This window comes from Pan paniscus, chromosome 2, assembly GCF_029289425.2.
Source record: "Pan paniscus chromosome 2, NHGRI_mPanPan1-v2.0_pri, whole genome shotgun sequence".
NCBI lineage: Eukaryota > Metazoa > Chordata > Mammalia > Primates > Hominidae > Pan > Pan paniscus.
In genome coordinates, this window is record NC_085926.1 from 42559896 (window position 1) to 42583483 (window position 23588).

At 41.6% G+C, this 23588-nt stretch overlaps 2 protein-coding genes across 11 annotated transcripts in view; one reads left to right on the forward strand and one right to left on the reverse strand.

The window, feature by feature from the left end:
* Positions 1–10750, reverse strand: part of SEC22C (SEC22 homolog C, vesicle trafficking protein) — a 60615-nt gene extending 49865 nt beyond the window's left edge. Inside the window, exon 1 of one of the 6 annotated variants that reach the window (XM_024928301.4) lies at positions 3750–10750. The gene's annotated coding sequence lies outside the window, so the exon portion shown is untranslated. Of the gene's footprint in view, positions 1–3165; positions 3344–3749 lie in introns of those variants that run through there. The other 5 variants (XM_063602274.1, XM_055109731.2, XM_063602277.1 and 2 more) reach the window with 5 other exon arrangements.
* NKTR (natural killer cell triggering receptor) overlaps positions 3384–23588 on the forward strand; it is a 50142-nt gene continuing 29937 nt past the window's right edge. For 4 of the 5 annotated variants that reach the window (XM_034956191.3, XM_003809286.7, XM_034956195.3 and 1 more), the window contains exons 1-3: positions 3384–3519; positions 3737–3817; positions 22339–22413. In XM_034956191.3, the coding sequence (XP_034812082.2) occupies positions 3760–3817; positions 22339–22413 (133 nt within the window). In that variant the 5' untranslated portion in view covers positions 3384–3519; positions 3737–3759. The remainder of the gene's footprint in view (positions 3520–3736; positions 3818–22338; positions 22414–23588) is intronic. The other variant, XM_034956194.3, reaches the window with a different exon arrangement.

A 23588-nucleotide genomic window follows, 5' to 3' on the forward strand; every position in this document is an offset into this window, starting at 1 on the left:
TACATCCCAAATTAAATATTTCATTCCTGAGCTCTAAAACCTATTTACATTGAAGCCTGATGTCCTAAACACAGTAATTACAAAGCTGGGTAATGGTCTCCATCCTTTCCTTTCATGAATCCATGTATGAAAGTTAGCTTTATCAAACTATTTCATCTCCAGAAAGGCATGTACATTTCATACTGTTCAAGTCTGTAATTGTCAGCAAAATCAGACCCAAGACCGCTAGCTTCTCAATTCAGCCTACAGACTGCTCCTCTAATAGACACACTGGACTCTCAGGGAGGTAGAATGGGCAAGCCCTAACAAAGGACAGCACTTCTGTGATGGTGTGGAAGTACCAAAGGTTTGACTGTACTTTAAAAAGGTGACATGGATGGCTGGGTGCGGTGACTCATGCCTGTAATCCCAGCACTTTGGGAGGCCAACGCGGGCAGATCACAAGGTCAGGAGATGGAGACCAGCCTGGCCAACATGGTGAAACCCTGTCTCTACTAAAAATACAAAAAAATTAGCCAGGTGTGGTGGCGTGTGCCTGTAGTCTCAGCTACTCTGGAGGCTGAGGCAGGGGAATCGCTTGATCTCAGAAGGCAGAGGTTGCAGTGAGCCAAGATCGTGCCACTGCACTCCAATCTGGGCGACGGAGTGAGACTTTGTCTCAAAAAAAAAAAAAAGGTGACATAGGTGCAGAAACAGGTCGGAAATGATCTAAGTCAAGCTTGTCCAACCCGCCACCCATGGGCCACATGTGGCCCAGGACAACTTTGGGTGCAGCCCAACACAAACTCATAAACTTTCAAGAAATATGAGATTTTGTTGCGATTTTAAGCTCATTGGCTATTGTTAGTGTTAGTGTATTTTATGTATGGCTGAAGACGATTATTCTTCCAATGTGGCCCAGGTAAACCAAAAGATTGGACACCCAATCTAAGTGAGCCCAATTTCCAAATTTACTATAAAACTACATTAATTAAAACAGTGTGCCACTTCACATCCATTAGGATGGCAATAAAGAAAACCAAAAAATAACAAGTGTTGGTGACGATGTGGAAAAATTGGAACCTTTGTGCACTGCTGATGGAAATGTAAAATAGTGCAGCTATGGAAAACAGTATGGTAATTCCTGGAAAAATCTTAAATGGAATTAGCTTATGATCCAGTAATTCCATTTCTGGGCATATATCCAAAATAATTGAAAGCAGGTTTCAAAGAGGTATTTGTACACCCACGTTCATAACAGTACTATTTACAACAGCCAAAAGGTAGAAGCAATCTAAATATCCACTGACATATGAATGGATAGACAAAATATGATATACACATACAATGGAATATTATTCAGCCTCAAAAAAGGAAATTCTGACATGCTACGACATGGATGAAATGGAAGACATGCTAAGTGAAATCACCCAGCTACAAAAGAACAATTTTTTTTTTTTTTTTTTTTTTTTGAGACAGAGTCTCGCACTGTCACCCAGGCTGGAGTGCAGTGGAGCAATCTTGGCTCACTGCAATCTCTGCCTCCCGGGTTCAAGGGATTCTCCTGCGTCAGCCTCCTGAGTAGCTGGGATTACAGGTGCCTGCCACCACGCCCTGCTAATTTTTTGTATTTTTAGTAGAGACGGCGTTTCATCATGTTGGCCAGGCTGGTCTCGAACTCCTGACCTCATGTGATCCACCCACCTCGGCCTCCCAGAGGCAGGTGTGACCCACCGCACCTAGCCTACAAGAACATTATTATATGATTTTACTCACATATGAGTAGACAAATACTAGAGTAGACAAATTTACAGAGAGAAAGTAGAAGGGTGGCTGCCAGGAACTTGGGAAAAGAGGGAAATGGGGAGTTACTGTTTAATAATACAGAGTTTCAGTTTTGCAAGATGGAAAATGTTCTGTGGACGGATGGGAGGTACTGAGGGTTGTACAACCGTGTGAAATACAGTTAATGCCAGCGAACTGTACACTTAAAAATGGTTAAAATGGCAACTTTCACGTAATGTGTATTTATATCTATATATATATATATATATTTTTTTTTTTTTTTTTTGAGACGGAGTCTCGCTCTGTCACCCAGGCTGGAATGCAGTGGACCGATCTCGGCTTACTGCAAGCTCTGCCTCCCGGGTTCGCTCCATTCTTCTGCCTCAGCCTCCCGAGTAGCTGGGACTACAGGCGCCCGCCACCACGCCCGGCTAATTTTTTGTATTTTTAGTAGAGACAGGGTTTCACCGTGTTAGCCAGGATGGTCTCGATCTCCTGACCTCGTGATCCGCCTGCCTCGGCCTCCCAAAGTGCTGGGATTACAGGCATGAGCCACCGCGCCCGCCCATGTAATGTGTATTTTATAGTTTTTTAAAAAACTTATAAAATAGTGTGGTACTCAGACACAGATCACTGGAACAAAAATCCAGAAACAGACCCACACATATATGGTCACAAGGCGAAGGTAATTCAATGTATAAGAGTCTTTTCAACAAACTGTAATGGAACGACTGTATATCCCAATAGGAAAATGTTGACACTTACTTGACAACATAAGCAAAAATTAATGCTATTAGATCATAGACTTACACGTTAAAGACTATGTAAAACATATATGAGAACACAGAATATCTTCAAGAACTTGAGGTAGGCAGAGATTTCCTAGCACAGAAAAAGCACAAACCATTAAAATATAAAACTGACCAATTGACTTAATCAGAATTAAAAACTTCTTTGCCAAAAAAGTCAAAACAATGAAACGACAGGCCCAGATTGGGAAAAAGACTTCGCAATCATTTATGTAACAAAAGATTTTCATTCAGAGCATACATATATCTAACAAAACATTTGTATCCAGAACTGTTAAACACGAAGGACTAGATTTAAAAACGGGCAGAAGACTGGAACTGAAACTTCACAAAAGATGCAGAATGGCCAGTAAGCACAGGACAAAAACGGTGCCAGTGACGCTGGTGCCAAAGCGGGAAGGAACGCATTCTTCAGCCTAAAAGACCTAACAGTAGGACACGGACATAACCACCCCCGGCCAAAAAACACACAGAGCAACACAACGTCTTGGCTAACGAAAACTCAAAGCCTCAATTCACTCAGTTCCTTTACAGCGCTCGGAAACAGGGAAGTCTCGCGGTATCGGAAAATGCGCGACGCTCACAGCCACACCTGACGAGATGGAGGGCGCAGGCGCACCCACGGCTTTCAGATTGGGCGACTGACTTCAAAGCCGGGGGCAAACAGGGAGCGCGCAGGTATAGGAGCGCTGGCTGGAGGCTCCTCGAGAGCTCCCCAGACACGCCCCCGTGCGTACGCCCCCGCTGCCGCCACCTTCGGTTGACCACCCCCATCTAGACTGTACTCTCGCGGTATTTGTCCCGACTCTCGCGGGGTTTAGCGTGGCATTGGGAGGCCCGGCCTGGGGGAGGAGACGGCGTTCCGTTAGCGGCGTTGGGGTTTGGCTGCAGTGGAAGTGCTTTCTCCTCTGCTCACGGGGACCCGCTCAGGCTGGAGGCCAGCCAGGTGAAGAGCTCGCCCGCATGCGTGCGCGCTGCGTGGGAGCCGCGAGGCCCGGGGCGGGAGGGGGCCTCGTCTTGGCCTCCTGCGCTGTCGCGACGGGCCGGCGTGAGGCACCGTGGCGCGGACTTCGTCTCAGCCCCGCCCTCGCCCCTGCCCTCGCCCCCGCCCTCGCCCCCGCCCTCGCCCCTGCCCTGACCGCTTTCCTCCCCCTCTCTCCCAGCTCTTGCCGCCACCTCGGTCGCGATGGGGGCGCAGGACCGGCCGCAGTGCCACTTCGACATCGAGATCAACCGGGAGCCGGGTGAGCTGGAAACTGGGGAGCGCTGCTGGGGCCGAGGCCTGCCTTGGCGAAGGGGAGGGGTCTACCCTCAGCAACCCTCCCCCCGGCCTTTTTGGGAGCGGGTAGGAGGCGCAGGCAACTTTCCGTTTTCTCTTGAGAGAAAATCAGTGGGAGAGGAAGGTGGCCTGGGCACACCCCTAACTCGCAGTCCGGGCCTCTTCCTGCCAAACCCCACACACCCCGCTGCATCTCCGGACTGAGTCCTCGTAGCCAGCCTGGCGCCAAGAAAAGGAGGTGCAGTTCTTTGAGGACTTTTTCTCTCCCAGTGTCTCCGTGAGGCAGACACTCCCGATCCGATTTCCGGTTATCTTGCTTGGTGCTATGAAGTTTCAACTAGTAGGAAATATTGTGTGTTTCCTAATCACGATATATCACTAATATGTTAATTTTGCCTCTATTTTTCCTTAAGAATCTTTAGCTAGAATTTCGTGGTTCCTGGGAAAATGGCTTAGTGAAGATCTTTTGTGATAAACCAGAGCATTTTGTACCAGCAGAATTGCAGCATGCGTGCACTTAGCATTATTGTTTGTCTTTAGGGAATCCAGACATTTGTTAGTGTTTTTTTTTAAATGAAACATTTCCTTCTAAAGCATAGTTATTTCTTTCTAAGTAGCAGAGCGTGCAGGGTTTCAAACTGTTTTCTTAGCTTTTTTTGTTATCCGTGACAAAAGTTTTAATTGGAGACATATATATATGTGTTGTCTTTGTGCAACATCTTGTTCTGCATATTCTTATGAGAGCCTGCTACTGTTCTAGGGTCTGGAGATAGAGCAGCGCATAAAACAAAGGCCTCTTCCTTTTATAGTTTATATTCTATTGGGGGGAAGACAGACAACTAGGAAAAAAATAACAGTGACTTGTAGTTGGGATACTATTTTAATAAGTTGGTCAGACAAGGCCATTTTGAGAAGATGACATTTAAGCAGGTATCAGAAGGAGATGAAGTGAGCCGTATTTAAGAAGAGCATTCGTGGTAGAGGGAAACAGCACAGCCCTGAGGTGAGGAGTAGTATACAGTCAGGCGCCAAATGACATTTTTATCTTTAACAATGGTCTTATATATAATACCTTTTTTTGGTAACTTTTTAATGTTTAGCTGTGTTTAGATATACAAATACTTCATTGTGTTAAAGTTGCCTACGGTGTTCAGTGGAGTAACATCCTGTACAGGTTTGTAGCCTAGGAGCAAATAGACTACATAGCTTAGGTGTGTAGTAGGCCGTACCATCTAGGTGTGTTTAAGTATATTCCATGATGTTCACACAATGACGAAATTGCCTAATTACACATTTCTCAGAATCCGTCCTGGTTATTAAACAATGGAGGACTGTAACTTGCATGTTTGAGGGACAGCAGGGTGCCCAGTGTGGCTGGAGTAGAAGAGGAAAGAGAATAGTAAGAAATGGCCTGTAGGACTGACTCAGTGAGGTAGGAAGATATTAAAGGGTTTTGAGCAAAGGGATGAGATAATCCTAGAAATCTGGTTGCCTTCTCTCTCTCTTTTTAATGTTTTTAGCCTTGATTGATCTTTTTTTTTTTAAATAAGTGTTACTAGAAAGCCTTGATGGACCTTAATCTTTATTTTGTAGTGAATCCATGCTTCAGATAACAGGGTTATTTTTTATTAAGAATTAAAAATAGCTCACGCCTGTAATCCCAGCACTTTGGGAGGCAGACGCGGGTGGATCATTTTGAGGTCAGGAGTTCGAGACCAGCCTGGCCTACATGGCGAAACCCCATCTCTACAAAAAATACAAAAATTAGCTGGGCATGGTGGCTCTCTTAGTTTTTGCCTGTAGTCCCAGCTATTTGGGAGGCTGAGACTGAAGGACTGCTTGAGCCTGGGAAGCAGAGGTTGCAGTGAGTAGAGATTATACCACTGCATGTCAGCCTGGGTGACGGAGTGAGACCCTGTCTCAAAAAAAAAGAAAAGAAAAGAAAAGAAAAATAGTAGATTGCTGAAGAGTAGAAGTATGACCAAGCATGGTGGCTCATACCAGTAATCCCAGTACTTAGGGAGGCCCAGGCAGGAGGATTGCTTGAACCCAGGAGTTTGAGACCAGCCTGGGCAATATAGCAAGACCCTGTCTCTACAAAAAACAATTTTTTTTTAATTAGCCAGGCAGGGTGGTGCTCACCTGTACTTGGAAGGGTGAGGTGGGAGGATGGCTTGAGCTCAGGGTTTAAGGCTGCCACGAGCTATGATTGCACCACTGCACTCCAGCTTGGTCAACAGAGCAAGATCTTGTTTCTAAAAAAAAAAAAAAAAAAAAAAAGCTTAAGAAAAAGTACAAGTAAAAATTTCTGTAGTTAAGTACTCCTTTCCTAGTAAATGTTCAGATCCTAGATTTGCACATAACCTGTGTTGTGAAAAATCTCCAGAATATGTTTGACAAATGTTCAATGAACCTCAGTCCTCAAAATCCAAGGCAATTCATTGTGATAGATGTGTAGATGTGATTAGCACTCTTGAGAACGCCGAATCATATAAAACAAGGAAATGCAATGCTTACATTGTTCTAGGTTTAATCATTTGATAACTGGAAATTTCATATGGTTCAGTCTTGTAAAATAACTAGCACTTTTTGAGTATATTAACTAAATAGTGGATTTTACACAACTTTTTTTTTTTTTTTTTTTTTTGAGGCAAAGTCTCACTTTTTCACCCAGGCTGGAGTGCAATGGTGCCATCTCGGCTCAATGCAACCTCCGCCTCCCAGGTTCAAGCGATTCTCCTGCCTCAGCCTCCCCAGTAGCTGGGATTACAGGCATGTGCCACCACCCCTGGCTAATTTTTTTGTATTTTTATTAGAGACGGTTTCACCATGTTGGCCAGGCTGGTCTGAACTCCTGACCTCAAGTGATCTGCCCTCCTCGGCCTCCGAAAGTGCTAGAATTACAGGTGTGAGCCACGGTGCCTAGCCTGTGGTTTTTATTAAAGAAATTGGTGCATTTTATCTAAGTTGTCAAGTTTATGTGCTTAGAGTTGTTTGTCACAGCCTCTTTTAATATCTGTGGGGTCTGTAGTGATGTCTCTCTTCATTCCTGATATTGATAATTCTTCCTTCTGTCTTTTTCCTTTGTCAGTCTGACAAGAGGTTTATTCATTATACATTTTCAAAGAACCAGATTTTGATCTGATTGAATTTTGTTTCTATTTTTGTTTTCAATTTCATTGTTTTCTTCCTTTCTAATGCTTGCTTCAATTTTTATTTTGTTCTTTTTCTAGTTTCTTAATGTTGAAGCATAGATTGTTGATTTGATACCTTTTTTTTTGAGACAGTCTCAAATGACTTTTAATTTAATTCCATTATGGCTAGAGAACACACATGATTTCAGTTCTTTGTGCACTTGAATGTACTTTCTGCACTTGAATGTACATTTTTGTGTAGTGTGTTCTATAAATGTCAAATCCAGTTGGTTATTAGTGTTGGTCAATTCTTTTATATCTTTGCTGATTTTCTACTTGTTTACTGATTACCAAGAGAAGAGTATTGAAGTCTGCAACTATAACAACTGTAATTGTGGATTTATCTATTTCTCTCCTTTTTTTTTTTTTTTTTTTTTTTTTTGAGACTGAGTCTTGCTGTGTCGCCCAGGCTGGAATGCTGGAGTGCAGTGGCATGATCTTGGCTCGCTACACCCTCTGCCTTCCTGGTTCAAGTGATTCTCGTGCCTCTGCCTCCCCAGTAGCTGGGACTACGGGTGTGAGCTACCATGCCTGGTTAATTTTTTGTATTTTTAGTAGAGACAGGGTTTCTTCATGATGCCCAGGCTGGTCTTGAACTCCTGGGCCCAAGCAATCCACCTGCCTCGGCCTCTCGAAGTGCTGGGATTACAGGCATGAGCCACCATGCCCAGCTGTATTTCTCTTTTAAGTTCTCTTAGTTTTTGCTTCATTCATTTTGAGGCTCTTAGGTGGGTACATACATATTTAGGATTGTTGTCTTCTTAGTGAACTCTTTTATTATTATGTAATGACACCTTATATTCCTAGTAACTTTCCTGGCTCTGAAGTTTCCTTTGCCTCAGATATGAATGTAGTTACTTCCGTTTTATTAGTGTTTACATGGTATATCATTTTCAATCCTTTTACTTTTAACCTTTCTATATAATATTTAAAGTGGATTTCTTCTGGATAGCAAATAGATGGGTCTTGTCCCACTCTGACAATGTCTTTTGGTCAGTATGTTTAACTGTATACATTTAATATAATTAGTTATGTTTAGATTTGCTTTACTGCTTAAGATTCATAAAAACAGACTGGAAAATGTGTTTTTAGCAAACATTGTAAAGTATTTGGAAGTGATACCAAGAAATTAGTCTTAAGAGGTGACAAAGGATTCAGGCAAATGTTTGAGTACTACTTGTGTCCTTGGTCAAGCCGTTTAACAACCTCTTTGTGAAATGGAACTACTATACAGTTTTGTTCTTAATTTGGTTCCAAAGCTAACAGGACAGGAAAATTTGCTTATATTCAAAATTAAACTAAACTTTAGACTCACATTCAAAATAGCTCATACTTCGAGTGAGGTATATGGGATCTGGTTTGTTCTGAGGGCATAGGAGAAATGCATCTCCGCTCTCAAGGTCACCCTGGGTCATAAGCTCATGAGTAGAGTGACTAGATGCAATGTCCTGAAATTTAAATGACTTGCACTGTATATGCTCATTAACCTATTAGTTATATTATTAACCTAATAATAGGACTCCAGTGTAATAGTGCTTACATAATAAGATTGTTGAGAAGAGTAATTAAATAAATGCCATCTTATAGATTGTATTAGAATAACATGAACTTTAATAGGGTGGATTAAGGAGCACAATTTTAATTAGGCACACTACTGTTTGGTATAACAATTGGATAAGCAGGTGGGGAAGAGTGGCGTGGGAGAGAAGAACAGTTGGATAGCTCTGCTGCTCTGAGTCATTCTTGTTTGTCCTAACTGATTTGAAGGCCACTGTGCTAATGACAGTGCTGGGAATGGAGGCAGAAATGAGGTTTGGTCAGTTGTAGGGTTTCCTCAATGATGTTTAGATTTTATAACGTCCTCTTATAGCTAAAATTTATTATTGATACTCCTAAAGAAAAAAATATTTTTACTGCAACTGGAAACTCCCTTGTCCCCCCCAGTTCCCATTTTTATATGGAAACAGTTATTTTTATATGTGATTTTCGATAATGCAGTGTTTCTTAAAATTCTATCACTGTTCTTGTAGAGCAGTCTGTATTTGTTAAGTATATATAGCACAGTATCTGATTTTTTTTTTTAAGTTGCTTTAAGTATTGCATGTGCAGGAGTATGGACACTAAGTCAAGTTAAGGGGCTTTCATATTTAGGTATTGTGCAGGTAGACCTTTGATTTTGGTCCCTTTTGTTCCCAGAGATTGTATCTTAAAGTCCGAGAGACAGTGCTGTAAAGTGAAATCCTGAATTCTTGCTTTCACTCCCTGACTATGTATGTATACTTGTACAAAGAATTGAAGCCTGATTCTTAATTCAGCAATGTTTATTTTATTAAACACCAGTTAATCTTTATGTAGTCACTTTTTAACATTTTTTAATATTTTGTCTTTACTTTTATTTTAAATTTTTATTTTTTTTTTGGCCCGGCACAGTGGCTCATGCTTGTAATCCCAGCACTTTGGGAGGCCAAGGCAGGAGGATTGCTTGAGCATAGGAGTTAGAAACCTACCAACCTGGGCAACATAGTGAGACACTATCCCTAAAAAAAAAATTTCCTTTGGCTTTTTTTTAGAGACAGGGTATCACTGTGTTGCTCATGCTGGAGTACTGTGGCTATTCACAGGCATGATCATAGTGTGGTGTAGCCTCAAATTCCTGGTCTCAAATGATCCTCCCACCTCAGCCTTCTGATATGTAATCACTTTTGGTGACTGTAGTTTACCCTCATATGAAGATACCTTGTATTAGTTAGGCTAAATGATAAGATTGGTTCTAACATAAAGGTTAAATAACAGTACTTAAAACAATATAAAAGTTTTGCTTTTCTGTCACACAGCACTCAGAGTCAGCAGATCAGGGCTGTCCATGTGAGGGATCCAGGCTCTTTTTGTATCGATACTGTGTTACTTTTGACATGGGGTGGGTGCGTGCAGCTTTTTTTTGTTTTGTTTTGTTTTTTTCTTTTTTTTTTTCTTTTTTTTTTTATTGATCATTCTTGGGTGTTTCTCGCAGAGGGGGATTTGGCAGGGTCACAGGACAATAGTGGAGGGAAGGTCAGCAGATAAACAAGTGAACAAAGGTCTCTGGTTTTCCTAGGCAGAGGACCCTGCAGCCTTCCGCAGTGTTTGTGTCCCTGGGTACTTGAGATTAGGGAGTGGTGATGACTCTTAAGGAGCATGCTGCCTTCAAGCATCTGTTTAACAAAGCACATCTTGCACCACCCTTAATCCATTCAACCCTGAGTGGATACAGCACAGGTTTCAGAGAGCACAGGGTTGGGGGTAAGGTCACCGATCAACAGGATCCCAAGGCAGAAGAATTTTTCTTAGTACAGAACAAAATGAAAAGTCTCCCATGTCTACCTCTTTCTACACAGACATGGCAACCATCCGATTTCTCAATCTTTTCCCCACCTTTCCCCACTTTCTATTCCACAAAACTGCCATTGTCGTCATGGCCCATTCTCAATGAGCTGTTGGGTACACCTCCCAGACGGGGTGGTGGCCGGGCAGAGGGGCTCCTCACTTCCCAGTAGGGGCAGCCGGGCAGAGGCGCCCCTCACCTCCCGGACGGGGCGGCTGGCCAGACGGGGGGCTGACCCCCCCCACCTCCCTCCTGGACGGGGCGGCTGGCCGGGCAGAGGGGCTCCTCACTTCCCAGTAGGGGCAGCCGGGCAGAGGCGCCCCTCACCTCCCGGACGGGGCGGCTGGCCAGGTGGGGGGCTGACCCCCCCACCTCCCTCCCGGACGGGGCGGCTGGCCGGGCGGGGGGCTGACCCCCCCACCTCCCTCCCGGACGGGGCAGCTGGCCGGGCAGAGGGGCTCCTCATTTCCCAGTAGGGGCGGCCGGGCAGAGGCGCCCCTCACCTGCCGGACGGGGCGGCTGGCCGGGCGGGGGGCTGACCCCCCCCACCTCCCTCCCGGACGGGGCGGCTGGCCGGGCAGAGAGGCTCCTCATTTCCCAGTAGGGGCGGCCGGGCAGAGGCGCCCCTCACCTGCCGGACGGGGTGGCTGGCCGGGCGGGGGGCTGACCCCCCCCACCTCCCTCCCGGACGAGGTGGCTGCCGGGCGGAGACACTCCTCACTTCCCAGACGGGGTGGCTGCTGGGCGGAGGGGCTCCTCACTTCTCAGACGGGGCGGCTGCTGGGCAGAGGGGCTCCTCACTTCTCAGACACGGCGGTTGCCAGGCAGAGGGTCTCCTCACTTCTCAGACGGGGCGGCCGGGCAGAGACACTCCTCACATCCCGGATGGGGTGGCAGGGCAGAGGTGCTTCCCACATCTCAGACGATGGGTGGCCGGGCAGAGACGCTCCTCACTTCCCAGATGGGATGGCGGCCGGGAAGAGGCGCTCCTCACTTCCTAGATGGGATGGCGGCCGGGCAGAGACGCTCCTCACTTTCCAGACTGGGCAGCCAGGCAGAGGGGCTCCTCACATCCCAGACGATGGGCGGCCAGGCAGAGACGCTCCTCACTTCCCAGACGGGGTGGCGGCCGGGCAGAGGCTGCAATCTCGGCACTTTGGGAGGCCAAGGCAGGCTGCTGGGAGGTGGAGGTTGTAGCGAGCCGAGATCACGCCACTGCACTCCAGCCTGGGCACCATTGAGCACTGAGTGAACGAGACTCCGTCTGCAATCCCGGCACCTCGGGAGGCCAAGGCTGGCGGATCACTCGCGGTTAGGAGCTGGAGACCAGCCCGGCCAACACAGCGAAACCCCGTCTCCACCAAAAAAATACGAAAACCAGTCAGGCGTGGCGGCGCGCGCCTGCGATCGCAGGCACTTGGCAAGCTGAGGCAGGAGAATCAGGCAGGGAGGTTGCAGTGAGCCGAGATGGCAGCAGTACCGTCCAGCTTCAGCTCGGCATCAGAGGGAGACCGTGGAAAGAGAGGAGAGGGAGACCGTGGGGAGAGGGGGAGGGGGAGGGGGAGAGGGAGAGGGAGAGGCGTGCAGCTCTTAACAGAAAGATTCAAGTTTAATAGATACAGAACAATTGATGGAATCAGAAGAATCATCGTTTTGCAACCCCCATGGTAATAACTGGTTCAGAAAGTAGTCATCAGTGGCCAAACCATAGGTGAAAAGTTGTGCTGTGTGCAAAGTATCCAACAGATTATTAATTTAAAATGGAGGAAAATTCCTTTACAACTAAGATGTGGCTAATATCTCAGTTATAAAGGTACTTTAACAGGTCCGACTGACATGCTTTCTAATGGGGTGCCAAAAAAAAAAAAGATGGAGATGGAGACTGTTTTAGATTAAAAGAGGCCAACAAATGAAAACCAAATGGGTATATAATGCTTGAATGAGATTCATGGATTTTAAAAAATAGATGTATATTTGTCAGTAAACTAGAAGGAACTCAAATGCTAATCAGTTGAGGATTGGTTGAGTAAAATTTGATATAGCCAAACAACAGAATTCCATTCAGCCATTAAAAAGAATGAAAAGGGGAAAAAACATGTAAAGGGCATTGTAGGGGTAGTTGGGTAAATTTGAATATGGACTATTATGAGGAGTTTTTTCCCACAGTAACAGATTCTTCAAAGCCAACTAAGTGTCCAACAATTCAATTTGATTCTGGACACTATCTACCTGGAGTTAGTGTCATATTCCACAAGTTAAGAGAAATCAGTTCCACAAGACTGCTCCCACTGCGGGCATGCCAATCGCAAGTCCTGAGTCGCTCTTTTTTTTTTTTTTTTTTTTTTGAGTTTCCTTCTTGTCACCCAGGCTGGAGTGCAATGGCGCAATCTCAGCTCACTGCAACCTCCGCCTCCCGGGTTCAAGAGATTCTCGTGCCTCGGCCTCCCAAGTAGCTGGGATTACAGGCGCCCACCACCACACCTGGCTACTTGTTGTATTTTTTATTAGATACAGGGTTTCACTATGTTGGTCAGGCTGGTCCTAAACTCCTGACCTCAGGTAATCCACCCACCTCAGCCTCCGTGAGCCACTGCGCCTGGCTTCTGAGTCACTCTTACTTCTGACCAACCAGCTGTAAATTAGGGATTCCTACAACCCCCTGCTCAGCTTCAGTAATTTGCTAGAGCAGTTCACAGAACTTAGGAAGCCAGTTTGCTTACTATTACTGGTTTATTATAAAGGATATATCTCAGGAACAACCAAACAGAAGAGATGCCTAGGGCAAGGTATTGTAGGTGCAGAGGGTGGGGAGATGCATGGGCCTTCTGGACATGTCGCCCTCCCTCATTGTGTTCACCAGTCTGGAAGCTCTCTCTAAACCCTGCCATTTAGGGGGTTTTGTGGCTAAAAATATATGTATGTATGATCAATTATTTCATCACGTATGATTGCATATGTGTGATCAATTATTAACTGAATCTCCAGCTCCTCTTCTCTCTCTGAAGGTTGGAAAGTGAGGCTGAAAGTTACAGACCTCTAACCAAGGCATGGTTTTTCTGGCAACCAGCCCTATCCTGAAGCTATCTGGGGGTCTGCCAAGAGTCTCTTCTTTGGATGCGAATGCTAAGGGATTTAAGTGTTCTCTGTCAAGAATCTGAGAGAAATATCAAATAGTAGGCTGGGTGTGGTGGCTTATGACGGTAATCCCAGCACTTTGGGAGGCCGAGGCAGGCAGATCACTTGAGGTCAGGAGTTCCAGACAAGCCTGGCCAACATGGTGAAACCCTGACCACTAAAAAGAAGTACAAAAAATAGCCGGGCATGGTGGCGAGCACCTGTAATCACAGCTACTCAGGAGGCTAAGGCAGGAGAATTGCTTGAACCTGGGAGGTGGAGGGTGCAGTGAGCTGAGATCATACCACTACACTCCTGCCTGGGCAATAGAGCAAGACTCTTATATCAAAAAAAAAAAAAGAAGAAAGATCAAATAGAACAAAAGATGCTCCTATCAGTCCTATCACTTAGAAAATTACAAGTTTTAGGAGCACTGTGCTAGAAACTGGGGACAGAGGTCAAATGTAGGAACTGGGGACAGAGGTCAAATGTAATGTTTCATGTTATGCCACAGCTATGGAGTAGATGATAATCACTATTAAATTTCTTTGGTGTAGTAATGGTTTTGGATTTAAGTAGCAGAATATCTTTATTCTTTAGGAATATAAGCTGAAGTATTAATAATTAGGGGTGAAGTGTCACAGTGTCTTTAACTTTCAGTTTGTTCCAGAAGATTGTGTGTATAGAGAGGGATAAATATGGCAAAACATCTTTGTAGATTTGAAAATTTCAAAACAAAATTTCAAGAAGGGGAATTGCACATTTATTCTCTCAGACAACCTTCAGGATCATTTTGTCAAGTTCCCTCAGAAATCTCACTGGTATTTTTGAAGGTTGCAATTAAGTTATTATAGGTTACTCTAGGGAATATTGGGCACATTTGCAATTTTGAGTCTTGTCTAAGAACAAGGTATCTCTCCCTTTATTCATGTTGGCATTATGCCTCTCAAAGTTGGAGTTTTGTTTTTATAGATCCTATACTCTTATGGTTATGTAGTTAGAATGTTTCTTGTTGTTTTTGAGAATGTGATTTTTACTGTATTTTTTTCTACTAGTTCTTGTTTGTCATAAATAACAACTTCAGTATCTGTTGGTATTTCAGTTGGTTCTTTTGGGCTTTCTAGGTGTATAGCTAATGTTTCAAATGGTGATAAATATGCTCTTTTTTACTTGTAAATCTCTCATATTGTCCTCTTGTCTACTTACATTGACTAGAATTTCCTTTTTTTTTGAGACAGAGTTTCGCTCTTGTTGCCCAGGCTGGAGTGCAAAATGGTGCAATCTCGGCTCACTGCAACCTCTGCCTCCTGCGTTCAAGCGATTCTCCTGCCTCAGCCTCCCGAGTAGCTGGGATTACAGGAGTGAGCCACCACACCCGCTAATTTTGTATTTTTAGTAGAGACGGGGTTTCTCCATGTTGGTCAGGCTGGTCTCGAACTCCCGACCTCAGGTGATCCGCGCCCCCCCCCCCCCCCCGCCTCCCAAAGTGCTGGGATTATAGGCGTGAGCTACCACGCCTAGCCTACATTGACTAGAATTTCTGAAACAGCATTAAACAGTAGTGATGCTAACAACTACTTTTGACTTGTTTCCTGCTTCACTGGAATTAATGCTACAGGAGTGTTTCACCATTAACCATAATGCTGATTGTTGATTTGAAAAATATCTGAGAATATGTGTGTCATATAAAGGAATGAATGTTGAATTTCTTTTTTTCTAATTTATATTTTTCTTTTTTAAAATTTATTTTGTTGTTTCTGTAGTAGATATGAATGTTGAATTTCACCGTGTACTTTTGGTTTCTATCGTGGGATTTTTTTTTTTCTATCATGGGATTTTTATAGGATTTTTCCTTCACTTCAATAAACTATATTAGTAGATTTCCTAATGTTGAATAGTGTCTCTTTTAAAATGAGATTGGCATATGGGGTTTTAAATTTGTTTTATATCATCTCTCCCAGGCTTTGGTTTCGATTTTATTTTGTTTCAAAAAAATTAAGCTTTTCATCTTTTGCTGTGCTCTAGAACAGTTGATATGGTGTTACACTTTAATGTCACTTGAAGATTAGAAGTAATTCATCTATATCTAAAGAATTAATAGCAGCACTCTTTTGGATAATTAGCAGCATTTTAGTTTCTTTATTGGGCCTGTTTTTTATTCTGTATACTATCTTATAATTCTTTTTTCTAAATTTTGGTATTCTTCCTTTTATCTTCCTGAGTTAAGTGATTAATTTATCTTTAGTTTTATTCATTAATGAAAATATTTATGACTATATGCAGTGATCAGGATAAATAAGTGGTATTTAACACTCTTTGCATTGTCAGACCTGGCAGCTCTAACATCTGACCTCATTTCCTGACATCCTGGTCCTTTGATTCTCTGATCTGCACTAATATCCTCGTCATAACTACATGAGCCAGTAAATATGTTCTCTTTTGAGTTTCTGCTTGTACTATCTGCAGGAAACCTTTAGCTGGGTGTTTATGGACATGTCATGGAAAAAGCTTCATGTGGCTAAATAATTGTTTCGGCCTTATATTTTATGTTTTTTTGGCTATTTCCTTTGTTTTATATCTTTTACTAGGTTGCTGCCCCTCCCACCAAAGAAGCTTGAAAGATGTAAAATGTTGTTAGTTCTACTTGTGAATACCTGTTTAAGTATGCTTAAACCCTTGGCTGGGCATGGTGGCCTGTAATCCCAGCACTTTGGGAGGTCGAGGCAGGCAAATCACAAGGTTAGGAGTTCAAGACAAGCCTGGCCAACATGGTGAAACCCCATCTCTACTAAAAATACAAAAAAATTCGCTGGGCGTAGTGGTAGGTGTCTATAATCCCAGCTACTCGGGAGGCTGAGGCAGGAGAATTGCTTGAACCCAGGAGGCGGAGATTGCAGTGAGCCAAGATCGTGCCACTGCCCTCCAGCCTGGGTGACAGAGTGAGACTCTGTCTCAAAAAAAAAAAAAAAAAAATGTATGCCTAAACCCTTATTTCCTCTCTGCTTCAGAAAAGTCTACCTATTGATTCCCACTATGAAGTATGAGGATGCGTATTTTCTTTCACCAGTCCAAATCCTTCTTGTTGGTTTTTATTGATTCTCCACTGCCTTCCTCCAACTGAAATTATTTTTACCCTGGGCAACATAGTGAGACCTTGTCTTAACGAAAAATACAAAAATTAGCCAAGCATGGTGGCATGCCCCTATGTTCCCATCTATTCAGGAGGCTGAGGCAGGAGGATTGCTTGAGCCCAAGAGGTTGAGGATGCAGTGAGCAGAGGTTGTGCCGTTGCACTACAACCTGGGGGACAGAGCGAGACCCTGTCTCTTAAAAAATAAAATACATTATTTTTATATCACAGGCATGAGAAAAGTTCATGATATGTTAGTAAATAAAGCAAGGTGCAGTACAGTGTGCATAATCTACCATTTTTTAAAGGAAGAAAAATAAGAATTTATCAATATTTGCTTGTGTATGAAAAGAAACTGGAAAAATACACAGAAAATTAATGAAAGTGAGTACCTGTTGATAGGGTTGGGAAACAAGGCTTCTCATCCTGTACCTTTTTCCACTGATTTTTGAGTCGTGAGAACATTACCTATTCAAAAGAAAGAACATTTTCAGATGGTACATAAAAAAAATTTTGCCATTACATAACTTTGTTTCCTAATACTGATAACATTTAAAACTATAATTAACAGTTTGCATTGTCATACCTGGCAGCTCTAACATCCGGCCTCATTTCCTTTTATTTTAAAACCATAATTATAGTGATTTAGGTTTAATTTTGTAATGTAATAGATTCAGTGCCCAATGCCACTCTTCCTACTAGTTCTCATTCATTAATTTTTTGACTTATATCTCAGGGATATGTATTCAAATAGATATTTCAGGATAAAATGTAATTGTATTTCCTTTGCTAGGTATAGAATTCTTGTTTCACAGCCTATTCCTTAAAAATGGTAGACTGTGCTCAGTTGTCTCCAGTTTGTAATACAAGGTGTCTGAAGCTGGTCTTCTTTCTTTTTTCTTTGTGAACGATATGATTCTACTGCCTGGATACTAGGAGGCTTTTTTTTCCATTTATATCTCCAAAACTAAATAGCTTTATTAATTGATATCTTGGTGTTGCTCCACTTACATATTTTTTCCTGGTATGTAGTGAATAATTTTAATCTGTATATTTGGGTGTTCCTTCATTTATGAAAGTATTTTGTAAATCTGTCTTTGAATAATTTTGTTTTGAGTATTATTATTATTGAATATTTATTGAGCACCTAACTGTACCAGGCACTACGTAAGTCTCTGGGGATATAGTGGTAAGTAAAGCAGTCATGGTCCCTATCTCTCTGCGGTCACACACATCAGTCAGACCTAGGTTATATATAAGTGCCCTTAGTTCATACTAATGATAGCTCATATTGTGTAGCAGCTGCATTTCCATGTGTCATTCCTAGCCAAGATGTGAGCTTCTTGAAACTTAGGCACTACTTTCTTCTTGAAACTCAGGCACAACAGTATATAATACTGTTGGATTCCCTGACATATGGGTAAGATCTCAGTAAATAATATTTGAGTAAATGGCCCGATGTTATTGAAATGCTGCTCCTGTTTCTTAATCTTCTTCCTAGATTTTGCTCTTGGCCTACCTAGTGTGATCTGTTCTTAACCTTTGCTCTTTTCCTCACCCCTTGCTTGTAATTAATTGTTCTATGGGCTATTCTTTGCCTTCTGTAGTTTATCAACCTCTGCAACATTTTTCTAATTGATGCTCACTTTTCCAACTACCATATCTTCTATGTACATAATACATGTCTCCTTTTTAAACCATTGAATCTGCAATTCCAGCGCAACTATTTCTGAAAACAAGGAACAGTATTGAAAAATGATGTTTGATTTTATTCCATCTGTGTACTTGGTGATTTTATTCCTTTCACCTAGTGGCCAAATCAGAATCTACACCATGACATAGACTTTTCCTGTCTGTAGTCAAAGCTTAACATGTGTTGATATTACCTGATTAATCTTAATATTGTTCCCCTGTCTTATTTTTAAGGATCTGCATGTTGGTATTTTCGGATTAAATTTAGAAACTAGTCCTGCTTTGTGTCATTTTTGTCCTTAGCCATGTATAAAAGCAACATACTAATGTTTACACTAACAGTAGATTTTAGTCTTATTATAGAGCTGAGTATCTATTGGCATAACATTAATTCTGTGGACGAAAACTATGTATAAGAGTATTATCAATAGTATTGACTGATTCTTGAACTCCTGGTTTCAAGTGATCCTCCAGCCTCTGCCTCCCAAAGCACTGGTATTACAGTGCCCAGCCGGTATCAACTGATTCTAAAAGATTACTAAATTCCACTAAATTATAAATAGTATTTGTTGAGTAACAAATTTTTCTTAGATATTATTTATTTAGTCAGCAGCAGTTAGTTTCCAAAGAGGCATCATCAGCAGGGGTTCTTAACTCTTTACAGAGATGGGGTTACTGTCACACTCATTTTTCTCATCAGTTTGGGAGCCAGAGAGACTTGCGCAAATTCATTCCAAGTCTGTTCTTTATTGTAACTACAGCTTAATTTTTTTATCTTCAATACGTTTTGTAATCATAGTTTATGCTTGCCATCACCGAAAATATTTACTAACTAAACTAGTGAACCACATTGACTTTTTTTTTTTTTAAAGACCATACCTTTAGAATATTGTCTATTTTGAGTTTCAGAATAGAAGTATCATCACATGGTAGCCTGTTTTCTATAAAATCATACAATTCAATAAAAAATATTTGTTGAAAACCTGTTAATCTTGCTAATGAGCTTCAGTTCAAGTTAGTATTTGCTGATCTGTATCCTGTAGTGTTCAATCCCAGGATTTAATTTGAAGGGAATTAATACTAGATTACCTCTTTATAGGTATAAATCATAATGCTGTTTTGTTTTTTTGACCTTGCTTTTTGTTTTTAAACCCTTCAAATTGCATATATACAAGCATTTTAACTTAAGAAAGTCTCAACTAATGTCTGAATATCCATAGTTCAGCCTTTGTCATGCTTTGCAAACCTAATTAGGTTAATGTGTTTTTTTCAGGAATTTAAAATTATTTTTCTTATGTGCCAGGTTTAATCTTGCACCTTGTTATTGAGGCGGAAACAATTCAGTTTTGTTGTATTTTTCCTCTTGCTCTTAACAATATAATGCCATAGAGGAGATACAACCTCTGCTCTATCCTTTGTGCCATGAGGTTCGGAGGGCAAAAGACTTTTTTTTTTTTTTTTGCTCCAAGCTAGAAGAGGGTAAGATATTAGAGGTGAGATTTATTTTTTCTTTTTTTTTTTTTAAGATGGAATCTTCCTGTGTCGCGCAGGCTGGAGTGCAGCGATGCGACCTCAGCTCACTGCAACCTCCACCTCCCAGGTTCAAGCGATTCTTTTGCCTCAGCCTCCCGAGTAGCTAGGATTACAGGCGCCTGCCACCACACCTGGCTAATTTTTGTATTTTTAGTAGAGATGGGGTTTCACCATGTTGGCCAGGCTCATCTTGAACTCCTGACCTCAGGTGATCTGCCTGTCTTGGCCTCCCAAAGTGCTGGGATTACAGGCTGGAGCCACCATGCCTGGCCGAGATTTTTTTTTTATTTTTTTTTTAAACCACTCTAGTTAGCTATCCCTCTCCGAATATTGGATAGGAATGTAATCACATTTTAACTGTTTTCAAGTGTGTGTTGTACTACTGGAGGGTACACAATTTCCAATTATCTGTTAAGGAGAAACTAAAAACATTTGAAACTTTGAACAGCTTTCATTTTGAGGCATTACAAGATTTTGAAAAAAACAAAACAAAAAACACCCTAATGTTGAAGTTACTATGGCCCTAAGAAAAGCCCTATGTTTTGATTATTTCGATTATGTCTTCTATCCTGAAAAGTAGCCATCTTACAGGGATTGCAAAGATCTAAGTCTGTTCTGGTATGCAAAGCTGGATGATTTTGAACTTGACACCAGCTAAGCCATTTCCCAGAGATTTATGAGGACTGATCAAAATACATTTATTATACTGGTAAAATGTTTCTATATAAATACAGTGATAGTTACTATTACTGATATTATAGGTTTTTTTTTTAATTCTGAAATGACTTTAGATACACTGCTCCCTGCTTGAAAGTCTTGAGTCCTCCTTTTTGCTTGCTTTCCGTCTTTTTCTTCATTCCCTTAGGTTTTAAGAACAGCTACAAAGTTTTGAAATTGTTTTATAGTTTGGCTCTTTTAAAGCTATAGGCTAAGAATGTTGACACAGGAAGGTCTTCCATCCTGCTTTACCCATTAACGATGTCTATAATGCAGTATCATTGTTTCCTCCTCACAGGAACTGACCGATATGGCCAGGAATACAATACAGTCTTAGTGATACAGAGTCATTTTGTGTCTGTTCTGAACATGATTTATGCTTAATCCACAGTTAATTTTTATTTATTCTGTAAGTCCTTTTGAATAAATAAAAAGGTTTATAATGGAAAAGATCTTGTAGAATAAAGGGGAAAGGAACTGAAGAGTAATTAATTGCAAATCAGAATTACGTTTCTTATTTTATTGATACGCTTTCAACAGGTCCATAAAGTCACAATTATTTTTATAGTAATAGATTATGATTTGCCTTTTGTGCTCTCATTCTCTTGTGAATATACAGTCAGGTTTTCCAGAGATCATATATTAATATGTGATGATATCACTGCCCTGACAGCTAATGGAATGTGTGCTTGTGTATTCTTGTGTTTTAAACATTTCTGAGTTTTAACATTTAATATGGTATATAGCAATAGATATGAACTACATAAACAAAAGTTCAGTAATGAGTTTAAAAGAGCCCTGAGACCAGAGTTTGAGAACCATTTTTCTCTGGCAGAGTTAAATTGAAGTTGCTGACTTTTCCTTGTAATCTTGTGTTTGTTGTAGGGAAGCATAACCTCTTCTCTTTCTGCTCTCTCGGGATAGAATGGGAAGTATTATTTTAAGAGTCTTGCTCTGTCACCTAGGCTAGAGTGCAGTGGCACAATCAAAGCTCACTGCATGATCATAGCTCATTGCAGCCTTGAAATCCTGGGCTCAAGTGAACCTCCTACGTCAGCCTCCCCAATAACTACAGGCGTGTGCCACTATCCCCAGCTAATTTTTAAAATTTTTTGTAGAGACGGGGGTCCTTCTGTGTTGCCCAGGCTGGTCTCAAACTCCTGACCTCAGGCAACCCTCCCTGCCTCAGCCTCCCAAAGTGGGATTATAGGTGTGAGCCACCATGCCCAGCTTAAAATGTGAATTTTAAGTGTGGTTGGTGCAATTCAGGAAGGTGGCTCTTAACAGTTCTTGCTTAAAGGAAGAAAGCTGAAAATAAAGAGACAGAGATGTTTCTTAACAATACTGGCCAGAATTACTGTCTTTTGATGTACTCTCTTCACTGGAAGGGCCCAAGCATAAATCAAACAACTATTGAGAGTATTTTTAAAGAAGATTTATAGTTCAGATAGGGAACTATACTACGAGGAATCTAATAATACAAAGTTCCTTTAAAACACACTTAAAATCCTATAATTTTGGGGCTGGAACCAATTTGGCTGCATGTAAATTTTAACAATAACAAATAAAATGGTGTTCTTGTTCATAGGTATCACCCAGTTAAATGCTTTCCCATTACATCTTTTAAAAAATTAAAATGAATTACAAAAATAGACTTTCTAATTTGTTAGCCCTGTTTCTTTCTCCCATTTAAATGTGATATATTTAACTTGCTTACTATTTTTTTCCTATGTATTTTATTTCAGTTGGTCGCATTATGTTTCAGCTCTTCTCAGACATATGTCCAAAAACATGCAAAAACTTCCTTTGCTTGTGCTCAGGTAAGTGAATTATTATTTCCAATGAGAAGCTGTGGCTTACAGTTTTACCTTGCTGAACAGAATAGATATTTTCCTGGAAGAATAATGGACTCGTGATATTAGTTTTGTGAATTAAAAAAAAAAAAGTTACTTATACTGACTTTTATATGAAATCATGGAAGCATTTCTTAAGGGGAAGAGATTAGAAAGGAATGATCTCAAAAATGAAAAAGAGAGTAAGAATATACGTTATATAATGGAATCTTCTCTATACATTTTAATTTATAAAATAATAGCACACATTCAAAACTGATTTGGTAGAATTTTATGAATTTCACTACTTTGAAAAAATTTAGTATTCCAAATTTTACAATAAATTTTAAATAAATAGAAAAAATGGGGAGGGAAACATCTATAATGTTACTTTAAAATTAGAACAAACTGGCCGGGTGCGGTGGCTCAAGCCTGTAATCCCAGCAATTTGGGAGGCCGAGGCAGGTGGATCACCTGAGGTCAGGAGTTCAAGACTAGCCTCGCCAACATGGTGAAACCTCGTCTCTACTAAAAATACAAAAATTAGCCGGGCATGGTGGCAGGCGCCTGTAATCCCAGCTACTCAGGAGGCTGAGGCAAGAGAATCACTTGAACCCGGGAGGCGGAGCTTGCAATGAGCCAAGATTGCGCCATTGCACTCCAGCCTGGGGGACAAGAGCCAGACTTTGTCTCAAAAAAAAAAAAAAAAAAAAATTAGAACACACTGAAATTTTAAATTCTTACTTGGATACACATATGCAATTTTTGCACTAACTCCTTGATTTTGTTATTTATTTATTTGGGACAGAGTCTGACTCTGTCTCAAAAACAGGCTGGAGTGTGGTAGTGTGATCTCAGCTCACTGCAACCTCCACCTCCCAGATTCAAGTGATTCTCCTGCCTCAGCCTCCTGAGTAGCTGGGACTACAGGCCTGCGCCACCACACCTGGCTAATTTTTGTATTTTTTTTTTTAGAGGCAGAATTTCACCCTGTTGGCCAAGCTGATTTCAAACTCCTGACCTCAAGTGATCTGCCTCAGCCTCCCAAAATGTTGGGATTACAGGCGTGTGCCATTGCGCCTGACCTCATTCTTTGACTAGAGTGATAAGTGTGTCTAATATTATGTCCTATAGCATGTAGAATCTGTACCACACAATTTTAC